General features: G+C 41.6%; 1 protein-coding gene across 1 annotated transcript in view; it reads left to right on the top strand.

The window, feature by feature from the left end:
* Nucleotides 1–3,688, top strand: part of LOC108802167 (lutropin subunit beta) — an 8,542-nt gene extending 4,854 nt beyond the window's left edge. The window contains exon 3 of the mRNA XM_018574035.1: nt 3,458–3,688. Within this exon, the coding sequence (XP_018429537.1) occupies nt 3,458–3,688 (231 nt within the window). The remainder of the gene's footprint in view (nt 1–3,457) is intronic.
* The last annotated feature ends 5,275 nt before the right edge of the window (nt 3,689–8,963 follow it).

Consider the following 8,963-nt stretch of genomic DNA (forward strand, 5'->3'; position numbering starts at 1 on the left):
AGCACATACAAGCGATTGGACGGCTATGTAGTCGCCGATCGACTGTGTGTGTGTAACAGCCGGTAATGGCTGTTTACATTCAACTGTTTTTTTATGCCTGTGTGTGCGTGCGTGCGTGCGCACGAGGGTGCACGTGAGCAGAAAAAAAGAGCCGTTTAATTACGGCGACCTGCCAATGGGAGCTTGCCGTCTCTCCGTTTTTTTACAACAGGCGGACGGCAAGCAGTTAAATGAAAGATAAAAGTAACGTAATACAAGCAAAGAGATTTATCTCCTGAGATTTTAGTAGTGCAATTAAGCTACAAAAATTGGCTTTTTAGCCCTAGGTTATATCTTTTCACTACTCAAAGAATGAACTGCTTGTTAGTAGGCACCTAAGTTTCAGCACACTGAAATCCATGAGATACTAATAACATTACTGTCAACAAGCAGGTAAATCTCTCGATAGCGAGCAGAGTAAATCACTGCTCTGTTCAACGTAAACTGTATACATTGTTATTTCTCCAACTGATTTCTGAATTGGAGAGTCTACCTTCATTATAGGCATCTGGTGCAATCTTAGTGTTTCAATCTCAAAAACTGCAGTATCTGCATCCCTTTAGGTCAGCGGTTCTCAACGTGTGGGTCGCGACCCCGCCGGGGGCCGAATGATTTGCTCTGCTCGATCGAGCACAGCAAAACTTTCTCCACTGTTTTTTGTTTTTTTTTCTGACATCGGGCCGCAGGCGGCCGTAAATCAGAGAGAAAAAAACAACTTTCTCCCAGAAAGCTTTGCTCTGCTCGATCGAGCAGAGCAAACCTTTTCTGCTGGTTTTTTTTTTCTGACATCGGGCCGCAGGCCGTCATCAGTCAGAAAAAAATCAAAACAATAAACCCATAGGAACACATAGCTAGATTCCTATTGGTTATTTCACTTTGCAATAGCCAATAGCAAACTAGCTATTGCACCCAATCCATTCTGTCTGGCCAGCTGGATGCTGATTGGCCGGGAAGCCGGCTTCCCAGCCAATAGGCATCAAGGCCGGCCAAACAGATCTGACAATATGGTGACATGACCCGGCACCTAATTCCCCTCATCCGTATCACATTCATTAACGTACCAGTCCCTCGGCCAGCGCTCTCCAAGAGGGCAGACACCGCTCTCCAAGATCTCCCCTTGTCTCCTCTGTACAGCGCCCACGTGATCGGCGCTCAGCCTGCTACTGTGCATGCGCAGACTGCCCAGTGCTCTCATTCAGAAATCCTGTGCATGCACAGTAGCAGGCTGAGCGCCAATCACGTGAATGGCTCGACACTGATTGGCTGGGAAGCCGGCTTCCCGGCCAATCAGCATCAAGCCAGCCAAACAACATGGAGCCAGCTTTCCAGCTCCATCTTTCCTCGCGGCACTGCCAGTCAGAGCAAATCTTCCTCTGACCGGAAGTTCTAGTAGCGTGAAAGGTATCGGAGCATTTGGGCTAGTACGAGTACTCGCCCAAATACTCTGTATCGGCACCGATACCGATACTAGTATTGGTATCGGTGCATCCCTACAATGTATGTATAATGTACTATTGCTGGCATTTGTTGTATTCCTATATAGCTGGTGGTATTCTGCATTGCGCCCTATAATCATTATACAGCACACTGCAGAATACCAGCAGCTATATAGGACTACAACTCCCAGCAATAATAAATTATACGGCACAATGGAGAATAACACCAGCTACAGAGGACTACAAATCCCAGCAATAGTACATTATAGTATAATGTACTATTGCTGTGATTTGCGGTATTCCTCTGTAGCTGATGTTTTTCTGCATTGCGCCGTATAATCATTATACAGCACACTGCAGAATACCAGCAGCTACAGAGGACTACAAATCCCAGAAATAATACATTATGCTATAATGTACTATTGCTGGCATTTGTAGTCCTCTGTAGCTGGTGTTTTTCTGCATTGCGCCATATAATCATTATACAGCACACTGCAGAATACCAGCAGCTATATAGGACTACAACTCCCAGCAATAGTACATTATACAGCGCAACGCAGAATAACACCAGCTACAGAGGACTACAAATCCCAGCAATAGTACATTATGGTGTAATGTACTATTGCTGCGATTTGCTGTAGTCTTCTATAGCTGGCGTTATTCTGCGGTGCGCCGTATAATCATTATACAGCAAACTGCAGAATAACACCAGCTATAGAGGACTACAAATCCCAGCAATAGAACATTATAGTATAATGGACTATTGCTGCAATTTGTTGTATTCCTCTGGGATTTGTTGTCTCCTTTAAGCAGTGGTTCTCAACCTGTGTGATTTCTGCTGTGCTAGGTGAGAGTCCTCCTCAGCACTCTCCCAGCGCAGCAGTGTCAGTTCTCCCTTCACGCCGCCAGATGTCGCTGCAGCAGCCGCATCATCCCTACATTTTGGCAAATGTTACCAAGGGGTCCCGGCCCTAGAAAGGTTGAGAACCACTGCTTTAGGTGAAGAATTCTTTTATTTTGGCGGCGTACATATCTGCTCAGGTAAGCCTGCACTCCCCTCCCACCCCACATGGTGCTGCATTAATGTATAGCTGGGGTAGTGGGATTTGTAGTCCTCTCTAGCTGCTATAATTGTGTAGCTGCTGGTACATTGTGCTGTATCATCAGCTAGAGAGGACTACAAATCCCAGCAATACATTATACACTGTATTAAAGATGACCCTTACAGCTCAGACACACTGGCCTGGTTTTCTTGTGTTTGATCTGTATTATAAACACAGATCAGCAAACTGATATTGACTTTAATGGAGCAATACACGACATGAGAGGCTGCATATGACCTGTTTTGTGTTTATTTGGATGCAGTATGTCCTACTGAGGTGCACTTGAACTGCAGGCAAAGTCTTTTCTATTTGAAAGCAACAGCTGTGCTTGAATACAAAATATCTGCTTTTGACAAGAACCCCCACCAACATGAGCCCCAAGAGAGTTTTTCACCAATAATAACACTCCTGTTGCAGGTGATGCCTGAAATATGACTTAAATGGCAGTGCAAAAACCAGTAAGCCAAACAGGAAGAGATTTTTGGAGATAGTGTACAAAAAACCCTCAAGGGTGACATATTGCAAGGGGGAGACATTTGAATGTAACAGTTTTAGCAAATTATGGCAACTGCAGAACCAAATGGAAAGTTTGTTCAGTTAAGATTTGAAAATGAAAGAGAGAAGCTGATTGGTTGCCATGCACAGCTGCTCCAGATTTTGTCATCTCATTCCTCCACCATTCAGTAAACATCTTATATTTATGGATATGTGTGCACATTGGACCAAGCTAACCCAGTGTAAGTTGAAAACATAGATCATTTCAGGAGTTTTCCTTTAAATTGCAAGCAATCATTTTATTTTGGGATCAGAATCTCTTCTACTTTATGTACAAGGAAACATTTGTTGAACTGGATAACATCCCATTCTCTCTTTCAACAGGATCAAGTGTACAAAACTGCTCTTTCCTCATTTAAGCAGCATATCTGCACCTATAAAGAGATCCGCTATGACACCATCAGACTGCCAGACTGTTTGCCTGGCACAGACCCATTCTTCACCTACCCTGTGGCATTGAGCTGTGACTGTGACCACTGCAAGATGGACTACAGTGACTGTACTGTGGAAAGCAGTGAACCTGATGTTTGCATGAAGAGTCGCATATCCATTTAATTGGTCATCGTATTTACTATGCATGTGTAGAAATTTGAAGGAAACATCTGCTGAGAGTATGGAGGCTGCCTTTGCATTCCTTTGCTGAAAATACTTGTTGCCTGGCTGTCCTGCTGACTACTTGTCTCTTCTGCTTTACAATTCCCTAACGTGTATTTAACATTAGGAATTTTGAGACACAAAGGAGAAAGCCAGGCAACCAGCCTTTTCTAAAGGAGGTCAGCAATGACAGACACAAATGTTCTCTTAGGACAGATTTCCTTTAAGTCTGGCCTTGGTTTCTTCTTTAATCCTATAAGTGGAACGCCAGGCAAACAGCTAAATATACAATGTAAATTAATGTACTATGGGCCCAATAAACTATGAGTAGAGGAATGTGAATTGTCACACAGCACATCTGCCTGCGGAAGCAGTTCTGTGTGGCTCTGAAACATTGCATTTTTGCTGTTTCTGACATGACGACTGGGTGTCAATAAGGGTAGTTTCCAAGGAAGATACCCAAAGTGTTCAGGAAACATGTTCCTTTATGGTGCCATCCACAAGTTGCTTCAGCACCCATCAATGGGGGGAATAGATCGGTATGGTGTGTGGCGAGGATATCCCTTTGCTGTGGCACATTACAATTCACAAACTATTATGTCATAGAAGCTATAGGTTATTAGAAAGCATGATTCTAATGATGGTGGCGTATTGCACCACCATTATTAGTGCAATACGCCACACCTCAACTGTGCCAAATATTGACCAACTCATTTTCAGAAGAATGATTTACTTGACACAGATAATGTGACTTTTTGTGTGACATGTTGCACTTGGGATGTTTTACCATTTGGCTAGCCACACTTTATTGTTCAAACCCTTCAGCCTGAAGTATTCAGTGGTGCACCTTCAATAGTTTATCTGGCTGTGTATGTTTATTCACCTGCCAAGGCATTTCCTTGTGCAGCCAGTCTTGTGATTCTTCACATTTCTGCTACATAGTACAGCTAGGTAGGTGACATACATATTTCCTGTTACAGTAATGCAGCTTCCTATATCACCATTCTGCTTGCAGTATGCTCACCGGACAAGGAATCAATCTCATCACCTCTGTCCAACCAGCAGGGAGGTGGTCCAGGAACTAGTTAAATTGAACCAGCAAGAATAAAGGTGCCCACACACCTAATGATAATCGCGGGAAATCCCGCGATCGTACGATTATCATAAGGTGTGTGGAAGGCGTGCGACCTCTGCTACTGTAAGGTCGCACGACTTTTACCTTAGGAACATGTTCGAAAACCAGCCGAACATCGTACGATGTTCGGCTGGTTTGTGGTATGTTCGCAAGATAAAAGCCGCAAGCGCACACTGCCCGGTCAGCATTGCGGTCATCGCAAGTACGATCTGCCTGTCCAAGATGGGCAGATCGTACTTTTTAAAATGACCTTACAACCATCACAAGACAAAAGTCTTGCAATGGTTGTAAGGCGTGTGCCCAGCGTAAGACTCATCTTGGACAATCCTATGGTCAGTGAAGAAGTAATCATACAGTACATTGATTTTAGGTGGGTATTTAAATGTTTGCCTGGAGCTCCACATCAATTCCTAGCTCACTACTGTTTAAAAACAAACTGTATGGCATAGAAACTTTAATATAAAAATGCAAACTCCCAGATGATTTACACATCACTACCTCATTCTGCAGACGTGTGCTTTTAATGGAAACATATAGAAATAAGGCAACTTATACATAGGTGGGAATGTGGAGCACAAGCTGAACTGTGACTGCATCACTATTACAATATCATTCACGGAGCTTCATCAAACTTGAACATGGTTTCCTTTACAGATTTAAAAAAATAAAAGGGCTAGTATAATGCAACAGGAAGATTCAGGCCTGTTAGAAACATATGGAGGATTCTACTGCAGCGCGGAACTCTTCCGGTGAAAATGCTATTTGCATGGCTGTCATACTGAATTTGTGGCTGTGTTACTCTCAGGGTGACGGCTCTAACACGACTATGCAGATTAGGAGTTCTGAACACACTTGCTGCATGCTCATTCTGGATCAGTTGCTCAGGAAGTTTTAAAGCAGTTAGTAACCTGGCAGCCCTTCAATTAGTACTTTTTGAAGGTCAGTAAGCACAGCCCCTAGATTTCTCTCATGACAGTTAGGAAAACAAATGGGTGTATTTAGAAAAAATGTGCAAAGCCAATAATCCTGCGACATAGAACATCATTCTGTGTGCATGGGGCAAACAAATGTTAATATATTTTTTGCCCGGTTGAATGTAATTCATAGGGTTAGAGTGACTCAGGGAAATGCTGCATTATGGCTACTAAATGGAGCCGAGGATCAATTACTAGTAAATAATCAACAAGTATTTACTTTCTATAATCCTTAGCGCTATCTAATGGCCGTAATGCGGTATTATCCTGAGTTACTGTAATCTTATGACTTAATTACATTCAACCTGGCAAAAAACTATGCTAACATCAGTTTTTGCCCCTTTCACACAGAACCCATATACATGCTGTTTCACAGGACGAATAACTCATTTTTTTTTTTTTCAATACACCCCAAAGTGTAATGTATTTATAATAGGAGTTAGAGATGGTAAAAGAAAATGTGGATAACCATTGCTAACCACCATTTTCAAAAATCTTCGTTATTTGTCTGTCATGGTGACCCTAATGTTCTCGTGGCTCTGTGTGTTGTACTGCCATTCATTGTGAAGGGTACCCTAATGCACTTTATTATCCAAGGCACAACAGCACACTACAATGCATATATAGTCTATTGTGTTTTGCAGTGGCGCATTTTCTGATCTGTGCTGGTGCATTGGCAGCCCAATTATAATGAATGGACTGCCAGAACGCACAACAAGGCACATTAACTCACTGCAAAGGACCACTACTGTAAATGGTGCCTCAAAGCCTGAGCAGGAATAACTATGCAAATGTATGACTTGACTGACTGCTGTGCTATGTTTTTATCAGGTCTGCAAACCCTAAACATTTTTTAAGTAGGTCAGCAATCAGCCTGCATACGTTTATCTATACAGCTCTTCTATAAGCTCAGAACTGAGTGTTTGAGGAGCTCATAAGCACCTGATAATTTGCTAAAACGATGACTGGCATTGTATTCATAGCTGACTGGAGAATAAAATACTGATATCTCATTACCATGACATGGCTAAACCCCCCTCTACAATAGAGCCTTGCTGATATTCCCAGAGTTAATTAAAACGGATTCAACCCTAAAGTTGTAGTAACCTATCAAAACAAACTATATTGCTTAATTAAAAAATGTATATTAATATTTCACTTTAAAGTTCAATCGCTGTACTAGGTAAAGATGCCAAGATAATGATAATCCCAGAGCTTGTACCTTTTCAAAACAAGTCAGTAGTGGCAGCTCCTGTTTTTCGGTCCTCATTGATTGCCTTTAAATCAATTCTGTAATTGAAGGCAATCCATATCTACAGTATAAAGGACCCATATACAGCTCAATAATATAACATGTGCTTATTACACCTAAAACTAAAGCGAATGGGAGAGACCTATGGCCTTGTTCCAAAAAGGCACAGCTTTCACAACTGTGTTTTCTAATGGTGCATTTTTAGAAAAAAAAACTGTCCCATTGCAGTTTACCTGTTTCTCAAGAACAACATCTTTAATATCAATTAACAGTAGCACATGTAAAAGATACTGTGTAGCTGCACAGCATCTTTGGAGAGAGTCGACCTCTCTATTTGTCAATACCTGCTAGAATGACAACTGTTATGCTCACTTTAGGGAGATTGCCACTCACTTCCTGTTGTGTCTCAAAGACAGAAAGGGAAATCCCGCCAATATGACAAGAAAAGCTTGAACCATCCCTACTCCACTACACATATAGATACACTTTAATAACCTACCTATAGTAAACTTGTACTTGGGTAGTATAAAGGCTGCTATTGCTGAACGTTTCTTCTGAAAATACTATTTCCCTGTTTGTCAACCCGATCAACTGACAAATACTGTATTTGCTGGCGTATAAGACTACTTTTTATACTTAATAACATCCCCCGAAAATCGGGGGTCGTCTTATACGCAGTGTATATACAATGCCAAGGTGGCCCAAAACCAACAACCCTAATCTGTCAGCCCGCTGGATGTGCGGTAATACTGTATTTACAGTACCTTCGGCTACATACAGTATACCGAGCTGAGCCAATCACGGCGAGCGATGAACACAACCTCTGCCAATCCAAGCAGGCTTTGTATTCATTAATAGAATACATCGCTCGCCGTGATTGGCTCAACGCCATATACTGTATGTAGCCGAAGCTACCGTGCATACAGTATTACCGCACATCCATCCATGATGTTTTTAAATGGTGTTGCCTCGGAAGTGGGGTAGTCTTATATGACGAGTATAGCCTAAAAAACTTAAGTGGAAAATTAGGGGGTCGTCTTGTACACCTAGTCGCCTTATACGCTGGCAAATACGCTACTTTGAGTTATTGACCTGGCACAAGTATGCAAATTAAAAGTCCTAGCTAGACTTTTTCTATACTTTGGTTTTCTGGTTAGTTGCAGCCAGGTAGTTGGCATTTTCTGGAGGAGGTTAGCAGAGGCGTCCCTATTTCTCTCTCAATAAAAGGTTTCCTGCAAATAAAGGACAGCTCATTCAAACTCTTACTGCCTTGCAGCCTATATGCTCTCCTGTATTTTTTAGCATCTGCACTGTACAATAAAGGCAACTCTCATGTCATGTCACATCTCCACTATATGAAAAGTATATAAATATACCAGAGAACTGTAAGACAACTCTTCTTCACCAGTAGATTTCCTGTCATTTTTCTAACCTAGTAGTCATAAGCATTGTAAAAAGAAATGAAAAAAAAATAAAGAAACTGCAAAATGAATGCTTTTTTTATTTAGCCCCCCCCAGGATCTGTGTCTGGGATATTCAAAGGTGATGCAGGAAACAAAAAGTGAGTTACCAGCAGCAAACGGATGCATGCTTGTTTAGCTTAACTGATACAGGGGAATTAGTTTACCTTGAATATGCTGATAGGTGCATTAACAATAAATTAGTTAGCTGTCATACCTGTCACTTAAAAAAAAAAAAAAAGGATTGTGTTTAGCTTTGTGAATTAAACCTATGCATGTTATTATACCCATGAATCATCAGCATGTAGCTGCTTGCCTGTACTGACTTCTGATTACATGTGGTCAGTGCCATAGTTGCTTTGTATATTAATATATCTATAAATCATATCTATATATCTATACAATAAATCAGATT

Source organism: Nanorana parkeri, unplaced genomic scaffold, assembly GCF_000935625.1.
Source record: "Nanorana parkeri isolate BGI_ZX_2015 unplaced genomic scaffold, ASM93562v1 scaffold2688, whole genome shotgun sequence".
In the NCBI taxonomy this organism is placed as follows: domain Eukaryota; kingdom Metazoa; phylum Chordata; class Amphibia; order Anura; family Dicroglossidae; genus Nanorana; species Nanorana parkeri.